We start from the raw sequence: 27383 nt of genomic DNA, 5'->3' as shown, positions 1-27383 counted from the left end.
ATAGTTTTCATAGATTTAGGAACGACTTGTTTTGTGTAAGGAGTGACTGCCTTTTGAGAAGAGTGCTATTCTTTCCCCCCAATATACCAAACCATCCATATTCTTCAGAATTCTTGCCCATGGGAGATGAGGTTTTTGTTGAACTTATTGTGTACCAGAGCAGAACTTTTTGGCATGGCCACAGCTTTTTTGGCGTTGGACAAAGCTCCAGGCCGGATCTTTAGTTATCTATATACCGCAATCTCTGGTGTGGTGCAAGTTAGGGCAGAGTTAGGACTAATCTGAGATGAAACATTGATTTATTGTCATTATTGATATTTGTTTTGCTACCCGACCTTGAACTAATGCTTCTAAATTGTTACTTCTGTGATATTATTATTTGCACCATTATCTGAAATATTTGTTTAATTTTTAATGTGTTTTTCTCTTCATTTTTCTGTTGCTTAATAAATTAAACAAGGTACCTACTCTTAGTAGAGGAGTCTTCTTGAACTATGGCACTTGCAACTGCAAATGCATTGAAAGAAATTGAGGAGGAAATTGCACTTGAAGGTCTTGATGGAATTACATTACAAGGTGAGATTTATGAATAGTATTATCACAATGTGCATTGGTTCTGAGGCTTTGCAGGCTGCAAGTTTTTGTAACTTTATTCATATACTTTGGTCAATTTTGAAATCTTTTGCCTCAACCAAGATTTTTTGCAAGTTTATGCATATTAGATTTGTTATAATTCATTTACCATCAATGCCACAAAACTAATACAAAAATGTATTCAAAGATGACAGAAGAACGGTGAGAACCACTGTTATATTTGAGAAAGAAATGTATACTTCCAATAAGAAATACCTTTTAACTCAAGTATGAGGACCTCACACTTGTCTGTTGTCTTCCTGTCCAGAATGCCATACCAAAGTCATTGAATTAGACATCTCTTTTAAATTATATCATTAGAACCTAATATTGTAAAGTTTGCCAGTTTTGCAAAGGCTCCCAGGAATAGAAGAATTGGAGAAGCCTATCTTTGATTGCCTATAAGAAAAAGATTTTGCAAGTGAGAGAATCTGTGAATCATTTATTTGCTAATATATGGATGCATCTAAGGCTTAGGAACAATTTGATCTTGTTGGCTGTATTTTTAATGATTCTTGTTTCTTTCAAATAATCTGACACATCCATCAGGTTACCATCAAGTGGGGTAACTTTGGCCAATGGGGGTGACTTGGCCCACACCTAAAACAGAAACAAATGACTGCAAAACATAATAATAAATGTTGGCCAAAGTCACCCTAGTGGCCAAAGTCACCCCAGTCACTTTGGCCAAAGTCACCCCCATTGGCCAAAGTTATCCCACTTAACGGTAGCTAATTTGGGTTGAAGCTCGACCCATAACAAAATGCTTTGATGGTTTTATGTTCTTTCTAGTCATGATGCTATGATTATTTGCCAAGTTTGATTTATATTGTTTGATTTCTTTCATTAGTTTATTATTTGTTTGATACTTTGGTCACATGCTGATGCCAGTTGATCCTGGCACCATCTGCTCTCTTGCCACTTTTGTCTTCCTCAGTCCTGGAAAAATAAGGAAGTAGGATTTTTAAAATCTTGAGACTAATTAAAGAAATTTCAAAGCATTGTCAGAAAGTTTTTGGACCAATCAGTTGTAGTAGATATACCTACAGAAATTATGTCTTTGAACTTGATGAAAGGAATTTTTTGCAAAATTATTAATAACACCTTTTGTTCCAGGTTTATGGGTGAGACTGGAGAATCGAGTTAATTTCTGTAAGAAGCCCCACTTGGACTATAACACCAAGCTATGTATTTGGTCCATGATTTGTGATGACAATGAGCTCAGTTTCTACCGACTTCCAACTCCCAGAGCTGACCTCATCATATCTAACAGGTAATGCAGACTGCTCCTCTATGTGTCACTTTAATAAGTTTGTTACTTTGAGATTGCAGTGATACAATAAAAATTAGTTATGCTCTCAATCAATTCAGTTATCTTATTTATTTATTTTTTTTAAAGCAAAGTGTGGATTCTTGTTAATGCACATTGCTCAATTTGTAATTTTAAATCTTTCAAGTTATTAAATTGCTTACTTTTCAATAAAAAATTTTTGTGACGTCAAAGAGGTTCATTATAAAAATCTGCATCGGCTGAGGAAGAATGAACAGCATTGAGGATCTAATCACTTGAGCAACGTATATAATTCTAGATACAGGTGATCAAGACGTCCATTTGAAATATTTTTGGGGCTGTTTGATCTTTGAAAAAGTAGACTGATATTCTGAAGATCTTTGATGCTTAATTTATTTCAATTCTAATTGAACGACCAAGTCATCTTGCATTATGTTGCAGAATGAAAAACTGAAATGTATTTTCAAAGGCTACCTGTGGTTAATGCATGAACTAAGTGCATGAGTAACTTTTACCTGTACTTTAACACGAGTCTTCAGAAAATTGATCACAGTATTTTTAATGCTAGCATAAATAATTATTCTGACTGTGATAATTATTCTGATCCTTGGCAGGTATGAGAATATGGACCCAGAACTGGGGATTGTAGTAGAGTCTCCCACCAACCATCCCCAAGAACTTTACCCATTTCATAAAGTGGAGGATGAGGGAACTGGAGAAATGGGCTCTTGCCAGCACTATCACACCAGAGAGGATGTTTCTGAAGAGGTGTCCCAGCTTGAGCTTGATGAAGTTGAAGAAAGGTAAGCAGTGGTGTGAAATTGGCCACTTATGCTGTTATTTAATTTGTTTGTTATGGAACTAATGGATTTGTTGCCATGGCTTTATTTTTAATGAGTTATTTGCTCAAATTGAATAGATGTGAGAGCTCCTTGTTGCAGAATTATTTGTGATTGTCTTTGTGCACATGCAAGAGCTTTTTATGATTCTGCACTCTAAAGATTGGCTGTGATTGTGCACACCAAATATTGATGCAGGATTGAGCACACTATATATTCTTACGGGATTGATCTCGCCAAATATTCATGCATGATTAAACTCACCAAATACTCATGTATGATATGCGCACCAAATATTCATGTGTAATTGTACGTTATTCAGATACAAGCGAGGCGAGCTGGTGGTGGTGGCAAGTCAGATGCTGCGAGACAAGGTGCTGTGGGTGAACACCAACGTGGATCCCTTCAATCCTCTCACCCTCGCCCAGTATTGCATACTGGAACGCATTGCCAGAACAAGAACTATGGGAGATATTACTCAAGGCAAGGTCTGAGCTTAGTTGGATTGTTATCGTTTTTACTGAAGTAGAAATGATTTTTGGTCGTATAATGTTACATTTTGTTGCAGACTGCTACACATCTGCTTATATCTGGTCTATATTGTCCCTGTATCAATAGTTCTAAATTCCAATTGACTCTAAATTTGAAGATTTCTGTACACTTATGCGAGTGTAAATAATTGATAGCTTTAGTTATCTTGCCTGCATAATATCACATCTTAATTACTTCTAATGAACTCGAGTTAAGTGAACTAGGAACTACACTGAGTCCTCACTATTGTTATCACTGAATGTTTGAATGTTTTTGTCGCAGCACGGCATGACGCAGCTAGGCGATGCCAAGTCCTTGTTACTGTTGTTATCACTTACTGTTGTTATCACTTACTGTTGTTATCACTTACTGTTGTTATCACTTACTGTTGTTATCACTTACTGTTGTTATCGTTGAATATTTTTGTCGCAGCACGGCATGACGCAGCTAGGCGATGCCAAGTCCTTGTTCTACCACCGCAAGCGGTTGCTCAAACTGCGCCTCATAACAAAACAAACACACTTACAGAAGAACCTGAAGGGTGTATCACAGACCGGCTCCTTGCTTCATCATGCTCAGTAAGATCTATTCTGTCTATATTAATAGTTTAATAAGTGAGTAAATGCTACGTCATGCTCAATAAGATATATTCAATGTAAATAATAGTTTAGTAAGTGAGTGAATGCTTCATCATGCTCAGTAAGATCTATTTAAATAATAGTTTAAAAAGGGAGTAAATGCTTCATCGTGCTCAGTAAGATAATATTCTATGTAAATAATAGTTTAATAAGTGAGTAAATGTAAGATACCGAATGCTCGTTAAGATACACCTATTCAATGTATATTAAAATTATTAATAGTTTAATAAGTTAATTATTCCACGTTTGTTTCTATTTATCATGTTCTGTATGGAATATCCCAATGTTCTAGTTGTCTGTTAGTTAACTCAGCTGTTAATAAAATTCTGAATTTGTGTAAGCGGGGATTTACGTGGCTGCAATTTGATCATTAGGTTGTCACTTAAACTGAAAAGATTTTATTTTGATGTCGGTACCAAAAAAGTAGGAGCACTTTTGAAATGACGTGTGTTTTAGTACTAAGAAGAGCTTTGATCTGACTCTAACTGGTTATATTGATGATTTGACATTTGTTTTGTCAGGTTCTATGTAGAGCGTAAGAGCAAGTTTGTTCTGCTGATTGAGCATTGCATTGAACTGCTACGTGGGATGCCCAACTATACCGTGCCGCTGAGTCTGCTCAAAGAATCGCTGGCACTGCCTGATCTCTCCTTTAAGAAGCTAATTAAAAACATTGAATTCTCCAAGTAAGTCCTTTAGTCAGCAAGAATTAGCTTTTGTATTTTTGCGGACCGAACATTGTTTTACTTTTAATTTAAGAAATTATGGTTGTTTTTTAACCTTGGTAAATACGACTATCATTATACCTAAAAAGGATGTACTACTACTTAGTTAGATTCGATGTTAATTAGGTCTGAAGAGTCCGCTTTGTACCAGAAAACAACATTGTTAGCCTCGTCCTCTGATGACAATTTCCTCCCTACAGATACATCAAAACTGAGCTGCTTCCTCACTCGAAGGTCTATCCTAATGCAACACCACGTGAAATGTACGACAAGAACAAGAAGGAAAGACAGGTTTGCACTTAAACTTAATAAATTTCAAATTCAATTTGGTCATGGTTCTCATCTGCATTGTGTTGTGATTGTCCAGACTGTTGTGTGAAGAAATTTATATGAAATATTTCTGGTCATCCTGCTGCCTGTCCAGATTTATTTGGAAGTCCTGAATGGGATGTGATCTTATGAGAAATATAAACACATGAATATGTAATTAATTATATTTAAAATTATGTGGGATTTTGGCAACTGAATTGATGAAATTAGTTTGCTATCCATTTTTTCTAAAATAGATTTCGGATTAAATTAGTTGTGGTAAAGGTGTAATGGTTAAACCTATTGATTCATAGTTACATAATCTTGTCAAAGTCACACAATTTCTCCATAGTCACACAATTTCTCCATAGTCACACAATTTCTCCATAGTCACACAATTTCTCCATAGTCACACAATTTCTCCATAGTCACACAATTTCTCCAGAGTCACACAATTTCTCCAGTCGCATAATTTCTCCATAGTCGCACAACTTTCCTATATTTACACAATTTTTCTATAGTCACATAATTCCTCTATAGTCACACAAGTTCTTCATAGTCACACAATTTCTCTATAGTAACATAATTTCTCCATATTCTCACAATTTCTCTATAGTCACATAATTTTTCCATAGTCACACAATTTCTCCATAGTCGCACAATTTCTTTCACGTCGCACAATTTCTCCACAGTCACACAATTTCTCTATAGTCGCACAATTTCCCTATATTTACACAATTTCTCAATAGTCTCATAATTTCATCGCACTCACACAATTTCCCCATATTAACATACATTTTCAGACTATAATAATCATGAAGCTACTTCCCCAGGTTCGCTGCTTCGTGCTGGCAGATCCTAAGCTGTCGCCTGGAGACCTGCACGCAGACGAGCCTCCTGAACCAGACGATGACGACGAGGATGACGCGGCCGGCATTCTGGACCGTTCTAAGGTCATCAAACATTAGCAATTCTTTACCTTGTTCAATAATAACCTCTTGCTTCTGATTAATAAATTTCTTAGACATCCTTTTTTGAGTGCGGCCGGCATTCTGGACCGTTCTAAGGTCGTCAAACATTAGCAATGATTTACCCTGTTCAATAATAACCTTTTGCTGCTGATTAATAAACTTCTTAGACATCCTTTTTTGAGTGATGAATCTCGTAAAGAATGGGTAGTTATTTTAGTTTAGGGCAACTCTTTAAAAGTTATTTTCTTATTGTTCTAAATAAAAATTATTGAAGCGATTTTTAATCTTGAAAAACACCTGAAATCTTTTAGGACTCATTTTAAATAAATTTATATCAGATATAGGTAACAGCTTTGATGTATAGTTTCAAGTTTTCTGCGCTCAAAACAATTTTTTTTATTATCAAAGTAATTCAATATGGCATTAAGTCTAGAAGCAAAACGAGTAAGAAATTGAACAGATTACAAAACGCCATTAATCGAACTATACTAGAGTTTACGCAAATACTTGGTAAGAAAGCAAGACAATTAGGTTTTAAACTGACGTTATTTACTTTCAGATCGTGCTGTTCAAGTCAGCATTGCAACGGGCTTATGAGGTGGCCAGGGAGAATGGACCTGAAGGGACGACGCAGAGAGAAATTATGGAGAAGCTCGGACAGACTCGCCTCGATTCCCGCACAATCTGCAGGTCTTCGTTGTGCTGCTCAAACTTTTATCTTTTATGTTTGATCGTGCAAATTATTTCTAAGTTCTACGTTGTATGTACGAGTTCGTTTCCTTTGCAGTACACTTTATCAAGGCTTCATGTTCTATTTTTGAGTTCGTTTCCTTTGCAGTACAATTTTTCAAGGCTTCCGGTTCTATTTTTTGAGTACGTTTCCATTTCAGTACACTTTTTCAAGGCTTCAGGTTCAATTTTTTTAACTCGTTTCGTTTGCAGTACATTATTTCATGGCTTCAGGTTCTATTTTTTGAGTTCGTTTCCTTTGCTGTTCATTATTTCAAAGCGTCAGGTTTGGTATACGAGTTCCTGTCGTTTGTATAACAATTTTATGCTATGTGTTAATGGTGCACTTTTTTCCGTCATGATGGGGCTGTTGGAAATGGTTACACTAAAAAATTTTCTCGGGTGTAAGTCGTAATTATTAAGTAAATGAGATTCTTTGGCGCCGCGAGCCATCTCATCTGCTTAGCTTGCACTTTTTCTTTTCGTTGTATAGCGCTATTTTGTGTTGTATTTTTATTAATAATCAAGATTCACTTTTTCAATATTTATATTAATTATTATTTGATGATAATTTACTTGCCTTTCTATGATCGATTTAGACACCTCAGAAGTAAGTTTTTAATATGGTTCATAACTATGTTTCAAAACGCTTGTTTGCACGGAATCACTTACTCTAATCTTATTACCTCTATCAAATTCCAGGTTCAAAGTAGAATCTTATTTATTTCGTTGAATTTTTTGAGCGTTGCTAACTCAGTTTCATCGCCGCGCCAGGAATCTGTTGCGGAGTGTTAACTCAGTCTCATCGTTTGTCTCATTAACTCAGTTAATGAGACTCAGTTTCAGTCTCATTAACTCAGTCTCATGTTGCTAACTCAGTCTCATAGTTTCAGTCTCATTAACTCAGTTAATGAGACTCAGTTTCAGTATCATTAACTCAATTAATGAGACTCAGTTTCAGTCTCATTAACTCAGTTAATGAGACTCAGTTTGTCTCATTAACTCAGTTAATGAGACTCAGTTTCATTAACTCAGTTTCAGTCTCATTAACTCAGTTTCAGTCTCATTAACTCAGTTTCAGTCTCATTAACTCAGTTTCAGTCTCATTAACTCAGTTAATGAGACTCTGTTTCAGTCTCATGTTGCTAACTCAGTCTCATCACCGCGCCAGGAACCTGTTGCGGAGTGGGGCAGTGGACTCGATCATGCGTGATGCGGGACGCCAGCGCGTGACACACTTCGTGCCACGGGACCAAGTTCACTCCAGTCGCTTGACGCAAGAGTTTTCTCATGAGAAACAAAAGCTCTTGAAACTCATGCATAATGCTGTGAGATCAAACTTTTTTCTATTTCAAGGCAGACGTTATCTCTAGCTTTGTATGAACGTTGCATTAGGTTCACAGTAAAACTGCTGATATTTAAGTAAAGTTATTTATTAGGCTAAAGATAATGAGACATTTTCCTTATCTGCTTATAATTGCTGCAAAAATATGCTGGAAATATTTTGAAGATATTTTATATTTAAGTAAAATTATATTTTAGGCTAAAGGCAATAATAATTTTACATATCTGCTTGTAATTTATGCAAAAATGTGCTTGAAATATTTTGAAGATATTTTTATAAGTTTTGGAGTCTTCAGTGTAGAGTTACGTCAGTAGCGAAGATAGTGTCGGCCTTAATTATGACTTGGCTTTCAATAATTTCATATTTTGGCACAGAGCAGCGGTGATGCAACGGATAATGACGAGCCTTCAATTTATACTGAGGTTGAGCCTGTAATTACTGAACCCAAGCCATCCTCGTCAGCTGCCAACTGTACCAAATCTTCTTGCCACAAATCTGACAATCTTGTGGGAAAAATCACTCCCTCTGAAGCTGAATGCGACTCCAACGTCGTGGGTAAAATATTCAAAGAGCAAGAAACTCCCGAAGAAAGTTTAGTTATCCTTCCTACGAGACCACAAAATGATCCTACTACCATCCAGCTCGACGGTTCGGCACTTGTCATTTCTCTCGATGATAGAGTTATTGAAACGGATGATCAAGCACCAGACAACAGCTCTGATAACCGAGCAATCTCTCTCGAGACTAACGATGCAGATGACAATCATTCTTCTGATGCCCCAGCAATCACAGTGTCAACTTCTCCTTCTGATCTTGAACTTTCAAACTCAAATTTAATATCAAACTCAAATTTAGTACACACTGAACTGGAAATTTCTCAGGGTTTGGCTGATCAATCTTGTACGACCGAAGTTAGTAATCCAGATAAGGTTAGAAAATCTAATGAGGTGAACGAGGCTGAACATGTGACTGATGAAAACTTAAATGCATCTCAGGAATTATCTTCGCTAGCTTTAAAATGTGAAGACGGAGGCCCTTCAAAATCAGTCGTAATCAAACGAGAATTGGATAATTCCCAGGTTGGAGTTTCAAATGTTGGCAGAATTTTTGACAAACGGAAAGGCGAGTACGTTTCTGACACGAACCTTCAAGAAGCCATGCTATCTGCTTTGGATGTGCCGACCACGTCTCAGGTTACTGATGCAGACGATGCTGCTCAGGATGAGGACTTGCCAACCGTCGTGAGCATCATCGAGGACTCTACGCTAGCCTTTACTGATGATCCTGACGCACGCTACAGGAAGTAAGAAAACCTGCGAGAAAATACTTCTAAATATATTAAAAATACTTTCAAATGTATTAAAAGGGTATCCAGCGGTTCAACTATCGGTGTTATTAGTGATGATTACTCGTGTTTTAAACTGATTTTGCAACAAGATGGAAAATGTTAAACATCTTTCATTGTTCGGCCATTAAATTGCTGCACTGTGTTGGATATCTGATTAAACATTAATGTTTAATAGTCAGATTTTTTTTTGTTTAATCAGGAATTAATTGAACAATTTTTGGGGGAAAACACTTAAACTGTTGGCTACTTGACATGATGCTAATTACAGTTTGCCTCTAATCACACCGTTTGTTTGTTGTTGTTTTTGTACTACGCTAAACTTGCTCAAAGGCTTTCTTTGTGTGCGCAGGTTTTTGGATGGATCAGAATGTTTTGAATCAAATTCAAAGCGTTTGTCATCACAACTGACAACCCGTCTCTTGAAACGCTCGAACATCATCCTCGAGACGGTCCGCACCCACAGAGTTATTCCTGACTCATTCCAACTCCAGAAAGCCATCCTTGAGGTTCGTAGCTTTCATTTTGTTGGTTCTAGCCTGACCAGTGAGCTGCTCTTCAAATATTGCTGCTCCGGCAAACGATTGTCCAGATTTACAGAGTTCGTTCAGTTTTTTACTTCTCCAGACTACAAAGAATTGTATAAATCTGATTTCTTTTACTTCGAGTCCAAACTTAATATTTTACAAATGATCTGAATTTCTTGTTGCTTTGGATTCCACCAGCCTTATTAAAGCATTGGATTATTAATTTTATATTCTTGATGACAGAATGCTTGACAACTTGAATATTTTTAAGAATGAATGCTTGTGTATGTCTCTTCCATCAATATTTAAAGTTTGAGTTTTTTTACAGTCTGAAGTGGATTTAAACCATCGCATTGATAAGAAGTCCGTGACACGTCTGGTCCAGCGGCTACGTGCCGGCGGCTTCATCAGAATAGTGAAGGTTAAGTTCAAAACCTCGTCAGGGTACAAGGAACACTCCATCATCGTCCACCCCAGCGTCCCGTCCAGTGAGTGCTTCGTCGCTACCATTTGTTCGTGATTTGTATAGTGAAGGCTTAGTTTAGAAGTTCGTCAGGGTATAAGGAGCATCTAGGCTTTAGAAATGGGCCGTATTGATACCATTTGTTCGTGATTTGTATAGTGAAGGCTTAGTTTAGAAGTTCGTCAGGGTATAAGGAGCATCTAGGCTTAAGAAATGGGCCGTATTGATACCATTTGTTCGTGATTTGTGTAGTGAAGGCTTAGTTTAGAAGTTCGTCAGGGTATAAGGAGCATCTAGGCTTAAGAAATGGGCCGTATTGATACCATTTGTTCGTGATTTGTATAGTGAAGGCTTAGTTTAGAAGTTCGTCAGGTTATAAGGAGCATCGAGGCTTAAGAAATGGGCCGTATTGATACAATTTGTTCGTGATTTGTAGAGTGAAGGTTATGTTCAGGAGCTTGTCAGGGTATAAGGAGCGTCTAGGCTTAAGAAATGGGCCGTATTGATACCATTTGTTCGTGATTTGTATAGTGAAGATTTGGTTTAGAAGTTCGTCAGGGTATAAGGAGCATCTAGGCTTAAGAAATGGGCCATATTGATACCATTTGTTCGTGATTTGTAGAGTGAAGGTTATGTTCAGGACCTTGTCAGGGTATAAGGGGCGTCTAGGCTTAAGAAATCGGTCGTTTTGAGTGGTAGGTATCCGTGGTTTTAAAGGGTTATTTTAATAGTTTTGAATAATAGATATCAGTCGTTTGAGAGGTACGGTAGATGTTAGGGGGTTTGAATATTAGATATCAGCTGTTTTGAGGACGAACGTTAATGGTGTTAAGCGTGTAATTTTAGTGAGTTTGAAGCGGCAAAGGGTGATGAGTTAAACGTTAACTTTACAATAAATGTAAAAGTTGCTGCCTAGTACGTACAATGGTTTGAAATGCTAATTTTACAATTGTTATTTTAAAGGGTAAATGCTGCATTGATTTCGAATGGTAAATATTACTGTAGCTCTGAACCAATTGCTACAGTGGTTTTCAGCATCAATTGTACAGTCGATCTGTCAGTGTAACAGTAATTTGAAAGGTTGTGAGGTGTTTACCAGTAAATATTGCGATGATTTCGGACGTTTAAAAGTTGATGTGTTTTTTCGAAGCATATTTTATTGTGGTTGAGCTTTTTTCGATTTTTTCGGCCATTTTCGATAAATATTTTCATCCATATTGCAGGTTTGTCCTTTCATTGAGTCTGCATATGGAACCGAGATTCTAATCTCTGAATTTCATTGCCATGCAAGTGCAGTTGCAATCACACATATTAATCACTGATATTTGCACTTTGTATTTATATTTCTCGCATATTCGTATTTTTCATATTTGTATTTCTCGCACAGATGACGCGCAGATAGAATCGGTCATCGAGCAGCTGAGAATGAAACACCTTCCTCCTCCGTCCAAGAAAGACGCGACCAAGAAGAAAGGAAATGTCCTGGTCGTTACTTCGACTTCTCCCAACCTTTCTATGAAGTACTTCAAAGTAAAGAAGAACAACTCCAGAACTTTGGTCAGTCGATATCTTAGTTTCTATCGCTCCTACATGTGTTTGATGCAGACTCTGATCTTACGCAATGGTCACTTGAAATGTTTTTTTTTGGGCTATGAATGTAGTTATTAGTGAAATGAGTTAACTACCATTATATTTATCATGAAGTTGCGTGTCAATTTAATATTCTGCTAATTGTATTATCATACCGTCAATTCACTTTGTCCTTTTAATTTGACCTGGCTAGAGATTCAAAATCTCCTCAAAACTAGCCAGGCAGGAACAATATTATTGAAAAAGAAATCTCGTTGAATCTAAATTAGTATTTTTTAAAACTGCAGTGCTGTAATTCCGCACATCAGTACAATTACAAATATTCGCAATGTAGCAAATAATTAATCAATGGACTTTCAATTAATTTAAAATCAGCTCGAATATCTAAACGTATATCTTATTTCCAGACCAAAATAAATATGACGGTGTGTTACAAAACTTGCCAACTTACGTGAATGGGGTGCACTAGTTTTTAAATTCGGAACTTATTACGCGGGAATCGTACACCTCTTTTATGCTGTCAAGAAAAATACATAAATGAATTACTTCAAATTAGTGAACCGTGAATTAACTTCACAATAATATACGATCAAGAAAATATATATGACACAAATCAGACTAAGGAGTTGCCCAGCTACCTTAATAGTGCTGCATCTATCCAGTAGTATTTTTTTTTACAGATAAGTACCAGACGTCATTTAGAAATCAGAATTAAAAACCGAACAAAACACCAGGCAAGTTCACCATATCTTCAATGAAAACTTTTTGGAAACCATCTCCATCACTCAAGGCTGTATTGTTGCATTGCAGGGGAAGAGTTCGTTGGCCAGACCTGCCCCGAAGTTCAGGCGCCTACAGGAGCTTCATCACTTATTCTTCTACCTGGCCCGGAACTACGAAGGTGACGTAAACCTCGACCAGCAGGCTACCTGGAGCGCTATACGGCACGACAATCCTGGACTCGATATCGCGTCTGAGTCCTTGCCTCGACTTTATACTCCTGATGCCTGCTGGAAGTGAGTCGATCATTTTTAGACAATTTTCTCATTTATGAAAAAAGGCGATACTGTGCTCGTCGTGTCCGTCCGTCTGTCTGTCTGTCTGTCTGTTCGTTTGTCTGTTTGTTCGTCCGTGACTTCACGTTTTCGTCGACGAGAAAATGCACTCTCTGTCACTGACTGCAGTGTGTACTGAGTTATATTTTTTTTAAATGTAGACATTATTATAATACATGAAATCTTACTACAGTGGGGATGGCTTTTGCAAAAAAGAAAATTTGATTTCGTGATGAATTGTTTATTCTTTTGAATCATACATGATGCAGGATGGTCATACATCCTATCTCTGTAGAACCTAACTCAGAACTGTGCTACAGGATGTTCATACCTCCCGTCTCTGTAGAACCTAACTTAGAACTGTACNTATGTGAGTGTTCCTGCTATCGAAACGATACTTTTCGATCATTCATAAACCTGTCTCTTATACACATCTAGATGTGTATAAGAGACAGACTCAGAACTGTGCCACAGGATGTTCATACCTCCCGTCTCAGTAGAACCTAACTCAGAACTGTACCACAGGATGTTCATACCTCCGCTGGGTGAACATGCTCGTGCCACGTGCGGTTGGGTGCTGTTGTCAGACGTGATCATGTCACTGCCGCTGTACGTGTTCACGCGCGTCGTGCGCTGCGCAATAGACAACGAGCTTGCTAAGTGGGTGCGGCATCCCATCAAACGTTTCTATCTCATCAAAATGCTTCCCGCGTCTCTTCGTTCTGAAGTCTTAGAGGTGAGTTGAGTACTACAAGATTATGATGATTTTTTCCGTCAACTCGAGTAAAGTTTGCGTATTCAGGACAACAAATATCACTCAACTTTGTGCTGCTGCTAATTCAAATAAGGGTTTAAAATATCATGCACTGGTGCTCGTTCAGTTCTGTTTAGCCTTTTCTGCTGAACAGAAGAGGAATTATATATTATAAATTCATAAGGAATTGATATACTCTAGAATAAATCTTGTTTAAAAAAAATAAAAACTGCAAGAAAATCTTCAATCATTAAACTAATTAGTGATATTTCACTAGAGAACTGAGCTATGATTGAATCCTCGTATGCTCCTGTGTTGCTCATTTGAAGTTTTGTGTTCAGAGCCGCCGCTACGTGTACCACATCCTGGAGCTCGTCCATCGTCTCTGCTACATGGGACTCCTACAGATGGGTCCTCAGATCAGCGCGGTAAGCTGATGCCTCTTGCGTGCATTAATTTGCGAGCTTTTAGATATCAATGTATGGAGGATGTCTTACGACCAGAAAAAATATAACTTAGTACTCACTGCAGTGAATGACAAAGAGCGCATTTTCTCGTGCCGGGTATCCATGATAACCGGCAACGTGAAGTCACGTACAGACAGACAGACAGACGGACGGACATGACGAGCACAATAGCGCCTTTTTAGCGCATTTTCTCATTTATGAAAAAAGACGCTATTGTGCTCGCCATGTCCGTCCGTCCGTCTGTCTGTCTGTCCGTCCGAGATTCACGTTTTCGTCGACGAGAAAATGCGCTCTCTGTCACTCACTGCAGTGAGTAATGAGTTAGATTTTATCGATTAGCATTCGTCCACAATTACAAATCCATAATTTATTTGCAATCTAGGATTTTTTCCATAAATGAGAAAATGCGCTAAAAAGATATTGGTACTATCAGGGTTGCAATCAACTTATTAAATTATATTGCTTTATGTATTTTATTCGTTTTCACTATTACTGTGATCTACTACCTGTTGAGATATCCATGACAGGGTTGCAATTTTTTGCTACTGTGATATGTAACATCATAGATTATAGTAAGCCATCAATTTTTATCTTTACAGTTGATTTACTCATTTGCATGCTTTCATCGTGGGATATGCTAGAATTTGAAAGCACAGAACATGCCAATTAAAAATACCGTAGGTATTACATTTTATATTAAAAATATTTAATTTAATACCAATTATCAAAAATAAACGTGTGACTTCTATCTGAGATTGACCGAGCAAGTAGAAATTATCGTTCTTGAGATCTGCTAGCCCAGTAGACCAATTTTGCAGTGCGACTTCGCGGTTAGAAAATGACGTTCTTTTATGCGATGGCAATTAGATTTGCGCTCTGCTTCTGGCGCCACAGATATGCGGATCTTATAATCGTCGCACATTTTCAACAGAAACTTTGTCTGTACAACGCTTATAGTTATTTTTATTTTGAAATTGTTAATCTATAGATTTTTGTCTCACTTACCCAGTGCAGCTGGCGGTTTAGGTTTTAATCAAATCTGTGTAAATTTGGTCATTCCATTGATTTAGCTGGTATAAGTTTGGAACTGATGATGAAGCTGGTCTTCGAAACGTCTTTAATGAAGTTATTTTTTCTTTGTTTCAAAATACTTGTACTATTAATTTCCTATTTAACATTTTTTGCGTTTCAGAATCCGATCTAACTTCTAAAACTCTACTCTATCTTTATAACTCCAGAAATGTAAATTTACAAGGATTTAGTTTAAAAATTAGGGAATAGCAATTGTTGATCTATTCAATCCAAGTAAATCCACTGAAGTAATTTGCGCGGAATTGAATGCCTCACCCCTGCAATTTTATGTCATTTTTAAAATAGTCATTATGACTATTTTATGCCTTTTTCTAAAGTCCAACTTATCATTGTCCCTAATGGTAAATATCAGAAGATTTTACCATTTACATGGCAATAAATATTCAAACGGAACGTAATTTTTTTCACGAATTCTCTATTCAGCTATGTTTCACCTGGATTACACTCGAATTATATCATTCATTTATCACGTTCGAGTGAGTCATTCCGACGCAGAGCTCGCTGTATCTAACTACTGGTCGCAGTTATGTTGTTTCGTAGGCAGGATACCCCGCACTGCTTTACACTCCGTCTCTCTTGTGTCTCGTTGATTATTAATTAACGTTGACATTATTACCTCTAGCTAATATTGACGTTATTACCTGTAGCTATTATTGACCTTATTAACTTTAGCTAATATCTACGTGTATTATCTCATCTATAATTATGAGTACCTGGTATATTATCTACGCTTCTCGCCTATGAGATGCTAACCCTGATTATTTCTCCCAGCCCATTTTTCATTGGAGACCGTCCGCCACGGTTTTTAATTTTCAATTGATTTTTAAAAAGTAAGTATAAATTTTGTGCCTTCAACAGCCTTACCGGGAACAGCAATTAGTGTACGTAAACTGCCGCACAACGCTCACGGACACCTCAACATCAGGTCCGGGCTACCACCAAATATCTCAGGACCGCTCCTACGCTTTACTAACTCACTCCTTCCACGACCTCAAGAGCGTTTCGCAGTACTGGTGAGCGTTATATAAACCATCATATCACTTCGTAATATAAGCCATGATATCACTTGGTAATATAAGCCATCATATCACTTCGTAATATAAACCATCATATCACTTCGTAATATAAGCCATCATATCTCTTCGTAATATAAGCCATCATATCACTTCGTAATATAAGCCATCATATCACTTCGTAATATAAGCCATCATATCACTTCGAGATCACAGCTAAATTTACATCAATTCATTATGGTGAGGACGTTAGACGATAGTGAATTTTCGAATTAGATAGATTAGACGATAGTTCGAAATTTTAGTCAGAGAGCTCGTTTATTTGACCTTGAAATATTTTCCCCGCAAACCGGAAACTGGTTGGAATTGAGCTACTTTTTGGTACAACAACGAAAAGCTACTACATGAGACCTTGCATTTAAATGTACACTATGTTGATGCCTAGTTCTAAGTAAATGTCTTTATGTAGTGTAGCATCATTGTCCCAATGCAGTGTAGTATCATTTCACGAGTCACTCAGTGCACAGCTCGACGTGCACTGGTGAATTGCTGAAAACTACCACATTACCTTCAACCTTCTGCTAATACCAGAACTTGTACCTTTTTAAATACTACTTCTACTTCATCTTTAGTACTAACAGAACTTGTCGCCCTTCTATATAACTAGACCGTTTATCACTTATGCCATCCACTTTAGCACTCTTGTATCATTCATTTGATGCGTACTCGTAACGTTTCCCAGGCAAGACCTGCAGAGGATCTGCCTGAGCACACCTCTTGGCGGCAACCGCGGCGTGGCAGGCCAGGACATCACCGTCCTGATGCTGCGCCACAAGCCCGCCATGGAAGAAGCTATTAGCGTTCGTCAGATTGCTGAGGCTCCCGAAAGGTGCCGAATTAATTTTTTTTTTGTTTGGATGTATTTATGTTTTGTCTAGTAATTTTATTTGATTTTACTCATAGAATTATTAACTATTAGCGTCCAATTTGAGTCACAGTTTCAAAAAAAGTTGAATCATTTATCAGCCTGGCAGTGAGTTATTTGGTAAATTTGAGTTACTCGGTAAATTCCTTACTTTGAAAGTTTTTCTAACCGCAGTGCTGAGCATCTATTTCAATATTATTTATTTTTATTATGTTTTATTTACGTCTCACAGTAAAAGCAGTTTTTATCAGCAATATTAGCATTTTTTTGAGCTATGACATTCGGTATACTTTGATTTTTAATGCTCAGATATAGTTGAGCTCAATTACATGAGCTACAATTCAGGGCCTATACTTTCAAAAAAAGTTAAGAGATCGTAAGTTCATCAGCCAATTATTGACGGCCTTTCGAGCAAAATCCACCAATCATAGACAAGAAAATAGAGCGTAAGTACTTACGTTCACTTAGCGAGTTTTGAAAGTATGTCCCCAGGCCGTTACTTCTTACCTGATTTTCACTTCATTATCCAGGGACACTGGAAATGTTCCTGGAGATCATAAAGGCGCCGCTGGTCTCGACTCAGCCATGTTTGCTCATCTTAAACGCAATTGGAATTTTGCTCGCTCCGCGCTTGCCGATGCGCCAGTTGAAGCTATTCTCCCTGACTCCGGCATTGATAGATCTTTGTATTCTTGTACGTCTGCTCCTACTTATGCTTGTGCCACGAGTGCCCGTCCAACCCTGCCATGCGGAGCTCTTTATCGCAGCTATCTTCTCTCTACAACACAACAAACACCGGCCACCAGCAGCGGTTCTAGATTACCTGGACTGCGAAAGATGGCTACTCCATACAAAGTGAGTATCTTCCTCAACACAGTTATTTGCTGATATCGAGGAGTAATTTTTAGAAATGATTTAAATGAAGAGATACAAGAATTACCTTTGAGTTTGAAATGGTTTCCTCTATGTACTGAAATTATGGTTTTTCTGTTTGCAGAACAGGAAAGGAGAGAAAAAAGCTGTGGAATTTGACGTGCGAATAATGTCGCGTGCCGAGAAGAAGAGTATGAAACCAAAGCAGAAGCCAGAAGTTAAAAAGCGGTAAAAATTTGTTCTAGATTCAAGACTAGCATGAAAATTTTATTATTGCCCTATATGAAACACCATGTTAACTTCGTTTAAAACTCCGTTTAATTCATTTCATTTATATCGAAATTATTTTGAAGCATTTTATTTTTACGTTTCGCCTACAATTTCCACATTGGAATACGTATAACGCTGTTAACATATGATTCTTTTAATGAATAGTACATTTATATTCGAACAGATGCTGGGTGTTCAAGATGTTGAATTTTCACTTCTCGCAGTATCCTCGTCAAATACTGTTTTAACTTCTTTATTCAAATATTAGCTTTCTTAACAATGACACACTTTTAAATAAATTGATTGAGTTAATTATCGGAATGCATTCATGATCATTAACGTAATGATTTATTCATTTACTATCTCTGTGTAATATTGAAATTGGTTTCGGCAGGCCATTGCTTGGTTTGCGACGCATATCCCGCCGCAAGGTAATGCTTCGGAAACTCAAAGCTCGAGCCAAGCCCTCGAAAAAACCCTACTACGACGAGGAAGATCGAGCTGCACTGCGCAGGATGAACAAATTGTACGTCTTTATACGGCGTTCGTTACATCCATTCGTTATTTGTATTGTTTCATTTTTGGATGGCATTTAGGGAAGCTGAATCTATTATATGACGGTTGCGATTACGATCGTCTTGTATAATATAATCCATCACCCTTGAGCAAAAACTCCCTGATTTGCCGAAAATAAGGTTGCTGACTTGATCATATAATAAACATACATATTATAAAATCCATTTGGTTGAATTTGAAAAATAATCGAGATTGTGACATCCCGAATAGCATTGGCGTTGTTTTATAGTCATACTTCAGGCCCTCCATTTGCATGTAGTTAACACAACCTTGTACTATTCTAATGTTCATGTGATTGTATTATAATGCATGATTTCATTGACGTCAAGAAATGAGCTAAACAAAAAAAAAATTACATTATTATTGTTCATATAGGATTTTGTCTTTGTTGTAAGAAGTCACTTATTTACATCTAGAACTGACATTTTTAGAGTGATGACTCATCAAGTGACATCAAGTATAAACTGTTCAGACCTCATATGTGAATCATCCGTTCGCGTTTCTAGAGTTATCAATTTCAAACAGAAAAATATTAAAACCAAATTATTATAGTACTCTAAATCTTTCTTTCACGTTTCAAGAGTTATAAATTATACACAGAAAAATATTCTAATGAAGTTGCATGTTTCAGACGCGTCGACTGGTCGAGTGCAGAGGACTCGTTGCTGTTGCTGTGTAAGGTGGCCTCTTGCTACCTCTTGCCGGCCGCCCTGCGCCCGCGCATGCTGCCCTTCTCTCTGGTCCGCACTGTGCTGCACAAACACTGTCCTGAGTCCCTGAACAAAACTGCTCGAGCATGCCAGCGCCGCATGAACTACATCCTCAAAGATCAAACCACTGAAGACAGCGTCGCTATTTACGTCGAGGAAGTCAAAGATGATATTTACATAAGAATGAATTTCGTTCCTCCGTGTATTGCGCGCAGTCGTGAGAATTTAGAGAGCATTTATGGTTCACTTTTCATTGAATTGGTTGATTACCTTCTGAAGAAGTTCAATTCTAGCACAAAGCGCAAAGTCCTGAATTTGCACGACTCATACAAAGAATTTGAGCGCCACTTCGAGGTAGTTTCGATGAAAGGAATCAAACCAGCGCCGCATTACTCTGAGCCTGCTAATGTTCCTGACATTCAGGGCCACGCTATCATGAGCCTCCTCATGAGCTCACTATGTTCAAGGGCAGACCGCGAATCTTATGCTTATCAGCTGTACCAGGCCTATGGACATTATTCTCATCAGACTCTCTACAACACTCTTGTCAAACTGAGAAACTCTCAAATGATCAGCTACAAGAAATCCTACAATCGCTCTGTTAACATCAGTCAGACTTGCCTACCGTTGTCTGCTTCGCCTTTCCAGCTCTCTTTGGCTTTCACACAAAAATTTATGAACAGATATAATTATGATCTGTATGACCAGTGCTGGGCCTTCATGAAGCGTCTCAAACAATCTTACTACCATGCCCTGAAGTCGGGCGAGCGACCTGAAGATCTTGTTCGCAATGCTGAATATTCTGTTCCTCTAACGAGGGAGAAGAAAAATGAAGGAGGGAGCGTGGCTGCTCTCATTGAACTGACATCTATCAAGCGAGTAATCATGCATACATATTTGCCTGAAACAATCATTGTAATAGATACTAAGCGAACCATCACGGATCAATTGCCATTTCAAACTGGTAGCACCTGTCGAAGAAATTGTGATCTAACGAAGGTCTGTGAAGATGTTTCTAACTCTTGTCAAGAATCAGAAATGGAAGAGAATCAAGAGGATACTGAAGCGTTCAATACTGTCCACGGTATCAAGAGAGCCAGATCCGAAGATGAGTCTGAAGATGTGGACGGTAGAATAAGTAAAGAGAAAAATTTTGACCTAGAAAAGTCGGGGAAACGTGAAAGATTTGACGAAGATGTAGAAGTTCATCATAGTGAAGATGAACATCTCGCTGTCGGGACAGCAAATGAAGAGGAAGGCTTTTGTGGGACTGAAACCCTCAATAATTTAGATAGTATGTTAGACTCCAACGATGAGAGTTTTGATAATCAAAGCTCTTCCTTGAAATTTTCTACTGTGCCTCATGGCACTTTGAAACGATCCCTGAGCAATGATTCGCTTTCACCGCAGCGCTGCAAACGTCCTCGCTTAGATGATGACACTGAAACTGAAATGAGAGACGAAGCGTCTAACAGCGCAACGGATCCCTACGCTCAACCTGATTATCTAGCGGACCTTGCGTCACATTCTGAGGATTTCGAGAACTGCAACGACGTCAAACCGTCATGCGTTAAGGTTGATAGAATAATTGCTTGATGAATTAAAATGGCTCATGAGCTCGCTCTAGCACTTTGGGTTTCAGAGTTTTTTGTCTTCTTTGTAACACATTTTCTTGAATGAGTTTTAATATTATAAAGTCGTTGGAAGTCACGAAATACATGAAATAGAATAAAAACGTCTGTGGTTATATGTTATAAGTTTTAATTCGTAACTTTGCTCTATAGTGGCCGGTGACATCTGCCAGTCGCCTGTCAGTCTTCATGAAGGATCAAAACACCATTAGCTCTCTGGAAAATCAGAATATCGGTTAGTTATGATTTATGCAACAAGTACAAGCAGTTAAATAAAAACAATCAAGTATCGATTTTGAGACAAAGCATTGTTGATTCAGTAGTACATCTGCCAATTGTTGCATGACTGCATTGAAATAAAAACAATTTGTATTGATCTTGGGACAAAGCATTGTTAATTCAATAGTATATCTGCCAATTGTCGCATGACTGTATTGAGCCCATGTTATTAATGATAACCCCAATATCCCTAGTCTCTGGAGGCCCAGGCTTGCTGCAACACATGCAAGACAATCTACTGCTGACGGCCTGTGACGTAACCTGCCAGCTCACCACCCCGCAAGGAGCAGGTCTTGGCGAGCCTTCAACGGCCTTGCCGGAGCGCTTAGATGTCGATGTCCTCCCAGTCGATCGAGACCTTCACAAGTCCGTTCTCAGCAAGCGCGCCAGGTGAGGCAACACACTTCCGTCCTCGGCAAGCGCGCTAAGTGAGGCAACGCAGACATGTGACACATGGTTTACCAACTGTACCTCAAGTTATAAGGTGCTGCACCATTCAAATTCGTTTAAGCACATTTGGCGTCTGATTTATTGTCTGCGATTGATGTGTTCCGCGAGAGAAGCCGTTAGTGATTGATCGACGGAGATACGAATTCGTAACTATTTTCCATAGTACGGTCGCAGGCCTTTAGATAGGAATGTCAGACGGCAACGGGTATACGAAAAGTCTCCTTGTACAAAAAGCTAAGCCTACCTCGTCCAACTGCAACTCAAGCGTTTAGATTAGAACTGCATTGACTGCTGCAGTTGATGCAATCAGAGGCGAAGAGGAAACATCGATTGGATGTGGTCTATGAGTGCTTATTTTCTGACTTACTGACCACTTTGTATTTAACGCGCCTTGCAGCGTTGTTGCTAAGTGATATATCTCGCAAATTATAGCGTAATTCACCGTGAATTATAATATTTTATAATTGTTGAGCGCCTCTTTGCTTTGTAGCTATGCTAAAGATCTTCCTTTGCCTGTCAAACTGAAAAAAGCGGAAGCATTGCATAATGATCTGAATGTGATCACCAATGTTCTCTCGGGTAGTTTAAAGTTTAGCCTTCCATAGAAAGACATGTATCCTATGTAAATTTTTTGTATTAACTATCGCAATCTGTCATTTGTCCATGCTCATTCCACGATATTGTGCAGAGGTTTGTTGAACGAGCGCGTGTCTTTGGAGGAGACTTTAGCAGATTGGACTGAGGCGGGATATTCAGATGCGACTCTCTCTTTGGTGCGCGCCATTCACAAGTTCATAAATGACAAAGGTGCTTTTGGTGCCACACGACAACAAATCAAGGTAGGTTCATCTAATTATTGGACCTAGGATATTACTGGACATAGCGGATTGTATATTTGTGAACCTATATCTCCTTCTATCTGCCTGGCGATTGAGGTTTAGTCTGTTAGTTATTTGATCATCCATTGTAGCCAAATATAAATTACCTTTTAGAGCTATGCCGTGATCAGCTATAATGTATTAAATACAAGAACAGCTCGCTATTTCCAAATCAAATCATTTAACTCTCTTTTCATTGTGAATGAAATGAAAGCTCGAAATATTTGTATATTCATGAGCGTTTAACATTTGAATTTTATTTGCCACCAACACTATGAATTTCCAATTTGTTTATTTCTTTACGCATGGAAATGAACAAGATCAAGTTATAAGTAACAGGGTTAATATACCGTACTCGGATTTCAAACTCACTTTTGACGATCAATTCTGGATCGGCGATAGTTTAAACTTTCCTACCTTATCTTCAAATACTACCTATGTTACTAGGCTCTGGGAAGTTTTACTCTGAAGTTTGAACCTCACATTGGTCTAAAAATGAAACTGATTTGCTTCTGTTGCGTTATTAACCAAATTTTAGCATCGTATGTGAGTGTTCCTGCTATCGAAACGATACTTTTCGATCATTCATAAATAACATAATCCTCTCATTATATTGAAGCTTATTTGTACTCAGTTTGTTCTTTGACGACAATTCGAATGTGTAGGACTGGCGTCTGAGCTGCGGTGGAGGAGATTGCATGGCTGTGGTGGTAGCCATGGAAGAGGCTGGTCTCTTGATACGGGAAGGCATTACGCAAGCAACGTGGCTTACATTGCCCAACGCTTCTCACTGGCTTGTGCATACTCAGCAAATCTCCAGGTGCCCTGATGATTGTAAATGATTTATTGGAGAATACAATGCCCGCCTATGCCGTTTTGTGTTCAATAGTTTTTATTAGGACGTTGTTTAAATTTTTGATAACTGAAATTTATTTCGAAGGGTTAGATTACGGGCCATTCGCAATTTATTTGGGCTTTAAATTCATGTGGTTATTTGTTGAATTATTATTTTTAACACATTTGGATACGCTAAAGCTTTAAAATAATGCAAAAATTAATCATCCAATTTGGACGTGCCTTCGTCGCACCAAATTATTTCGGTATTTCATCTAGGACCTGAAAATTTTTTTTACTTCCTGTGAAACAATTTCATATTGATATTATGATATTAACTTGTAATTCACCAATACAGAACAGAACGTCAAGGAGTTCGCCTGCAAGGTGTCTACACTGTTGAATTTGAACCGAGCCTACTGAACGAGGCTGGCCCTGGGGTCTCAACGGCGAGGTCTGAGACGCAGGTCGATCATATTGCCTCTAATAAAATTACTGGAAGCAGCAGCTTGCATTGCAATTCGATTGACGTCGTGACGAGTGAAGCTACCACGGCTCAGGACTCAACGTTTGAAGAAACATTGTATTCAAAAGACACGAGTGCCGCGCCGGTAAACGTTGAGAATCTTTTGACCTCTGGAACAATTTCGGCTACTGGCACGCAGGTTCCGGTCCCGGAGATTGACGATGGTCCCGAAACTAGAAGTGTTAATCCACTCAAATGTGAAGTTGACTGCAAACTGCATCCCAACGTCACAATGCAAGATATTGTTCAATCGGACTCAACCCATGAGTGCACGTTAAATGACGTGAGTTATTTGCGCTAACCTAAATTTAAAGCTAGCTAAATGAAGTAAAATTTGAATTAAGAGAAATTTCCCTATACGAATTTTTTATGCATGTTTTGTGGATTTCAATTATATCTGTTGAAGACGTGAATTTAATAAAAATGCAAGTAGTTTCGTGTTTATGTAGTAGTTTCGTGTTTATGCATTTCTTATCGGAAGTTGTAAGTGTAGTTTCCTAGGGTGCTAATCTATTTTTTTTTTTGTGACCAGCCAAGCTCGTCTGCGAGTCTTGCCAGCCCCAGCAAAGGTAACTGAAGCCTGAAATTATCTATTGAATTTCTTATACTCGAGTCTATATTGCATTTGCGAATTCAAAAACAAGAATTTATAGTATTTTTCCGTACTTGAGGTTAGAATGTTGAGTGGAAATAGAATGTCGAATGCCTTGAAAAAGTAGAGGCGCCGAAATCAAACCTTAATGAATTTCCTGTGGACAAAAGGCAGCGAGCTTCTTTGTGTGCATGTTTTACAGAGTTTTCATCTAAGTGTTGTCATTGTTTTTTGCTCACTAGACCATGGGACCCGAGCTCGAGTTCGATCTAGATTTGTGGCTGCGAAGAAGAATTATTCGAAGGATGAAGAGAAGAGCCAGCAAATGGAGGATAATGTCAAAGACTACCAGAAAAGGTGAGATATCTCATGACAGCCAGAAATCCATTCCGTTTACTTATTCACGGATGTGTTGGCTAATTTTATTGAATATGTATTATTGAGACGTAGATTTGTTTGTACTTTCTCGAGGCTTACTCTGCATCTTCAAATAAAAAATTACTGCAAGTTGTTACATCTCATCAATTCTTCAAATATTTAAAGTGGAAGTCGAATTTTTGCGATTGGAGTGCATTTGAAAACTTAGGCTGTTGAGGATTTCCAACTATACATCAATTGAGGAGTGTAGGCATAAAGCCAAATAACGAAGTATTTTTAGATGAATGAGAAGTAATACTATTGATTGCAGCATAATTTTAGAAACATATTGAATATATTTCATGATATAGAATGAATAATCTTATTTATATTTAGTACATTCCATTTATATTTATACTTTCTATGTCGGCTTGGACAGGAAATGTCACGATGATAATTTCACAATCATTTTCGATTAATTTTTCACAATCATTGTTTTAAATGTGAATCGAATGAGAAAATTGGATGGATAAAAACTAGTGCGTAACGACGAAAACGTTGACATAAATAATGATAGTAATTTCTCTGTAAAATTGTTTACAAATAATGATAAAGTTGTGTGATCTTAATTTCTTGGGAATATTCGATGGAAATAATAATAAGGCTTTGTTTGCAAAACAGTGAGCGGCGGCAGCAGGTGCAGGTGTCGGTGCGTCCGTGGGTGCGCGTGTGTGGAACGGTCGCGCGTCGCGTGCTCGACCGTCTCTTGGGCGCCGTTCTGTTCACGGTACTAGAACGACCCGGGGTGAACGGTACAGCCGTCGCCCTCGCACTCTCACCCACCATGCCACCCGCACACGTGCATGAATTACTGCTCATGCTCGTCGACATTGGGTGCGTGAAGAGGACCTGCGTATCAAGGATACAAAGTTACTCGCTCTTCTCTAGGGCCGTACCCCAAGAGTTCACTGGTGAGAGAAGTGATGAGCAATGAACAGTTAATTAGGTTTGGCTCAACGTATTAGCGTGCTGTGTTTTGCCATCATTTTTTAGGTTTCAGGTTTGAAATATTAGATTAAGTTGAAATATACGAAGCATTTCTAGGGTGGTGTTCAAATGTTACGGTTTAAATTTAAAGTATTTATGATAATGTTCAACTTAGTGCCACTGGAAATTTGTGATGAAATTTGTACCTATTGGAGTTAAGTCTTGATATAAAATTTGAATGCTTTTCATTTTGTCGAGTTTTTTGGGTTGTTTGCGCTTTGAGATGTTACGCGCTTATATTGAATTTAAAGGATTCTTTCATCTTCAATTGTAATTATTTTCTAAAACTAATCTTGTGGCCACGTTGCCAGAGCGCGCTGGAGAAGACGTCGAAGAGAGCGAAGTGTCTTACGTGCCCACCGTGGACTGCATCACCAAACTCGCTTCATTCATCGGCGATAAGAAGTATACTATGGATTTCATATCATCAGACAGAAAGTAAAGCTGGTGGGGGCTTACGTGCGATTAATAATTGTATGCTATTTAATATTTTTTTTTTTTTCGGGAGGAAAACGAATCCCCTTTCGATGTGTGATTAGTGGGGGTGCCAACCTGTGATGCAAGTACCATTTCATAACGCGAACACTTACGCGACCGTAAATGATTTTTTTATTTATTTATTTTTTGATACTTCAAAAAATGTTCTTACAGGTTAATGCATGGTAATATGGCTAAAATTCGCTTTTTCCATACGCCACCTATCTTGTCCCTAAAGACAGTAATTTACTCAGCACTCGCTTAAGACGTTCATTGATAGAGCATTGATTGAGGTAGACTGCAACTAACGCTACATAGTAGCTACTAGTATTAGTGGTACGAGATATAAACTTGGGGTACGCGGCGAATGTGGTACGAATGAGTGGTACTTTATTACAATATGGTTTGAAATTAATTTATACGGCGAAATTAGCAGTTTTCTATGCTATTTAAAATATTGAGTGATTTGTCGATGTTACGATAGGAGTTTTTTTCAACATTTGTTGTATTCATATCTTTTTATGCTAAAATTGCGAATGAAATGTTGTTTCATGTCATTGTCTTGGTTTTTAAATTCTTGGAGTAATACAAGCTGTTGTCATTCATTGAAGAGGATAAATAAACATTTTCAATATTTGTAA

The 27383-nt window shown here is 38.0% G+C and overlaps 1 protein-coding gene across 1 annotated transcript; it reads left to right on the top strand.

The window, feature by feature from the left end:
- The first annotated feature begins 446 nt into the window (after positions 1-446).
- Positions 447-27383, top strand: LOC108668350 (general transcription factor 3C polypeptide 1). Its single transcript, XM_018155539.2, has 32 exons — positions 447-576; positions 1750-1906; positions 2539-2727; positions 3086-3251; positions 3727-3872; positions 4454-4618; positions 4858-4948; positions 5800-5919; positions 6497-6627; positions 7838-7994; positions 8386-9314; positions 9709-9865; positions 10212-10371; positions 11734-11903; positions 12747-12952; positions 13517-13727; positions 14087-14173; positions 16163-16317; positions 17060-17206; positions 17773-18097; positions 18240-18343; positions 18780-18911; positions 19593-21246; positions 21456-21537; positions 21776-21971; positions 22720-22870; positions 23575-23729; positions 24102-24552; positions 24802-24838; positions 25104-25218; positions 25900-26189; positions 26577-27383. The coding sequence occupies exons 1-32, from the start codon at positions 495-497 to the stop codon at positions 26705-26707; spliced, it is 7449 nt and encodes a 2482-aa protein (XP_018011028.1). The 5' UTR covers positions 447-494; the 3' UTR covers positions 26708-27383.

This window comes from Hyalella azteca, unplaced genomic scaffold (genome assembly GCF_000764305.2).
Source record: "Hyalella azteca isolate HAZT.00-mixed unplaced genomic scaffold, Hazt_2.0.2 contig13297, whole genome shotgun sequence".
Taxonomy (NCBI): Eukaryota; Metazoa; Arthropoda; class Malacostraca; order Amphipoda; family Hyalellidae; genus Hyalella; species Hyalella azteca.
The sequence above is the reverse complement of the archived record's forward strand: the minus strand, read 5'-3'. Positions and strand labels throughout refer to the sequence as shown.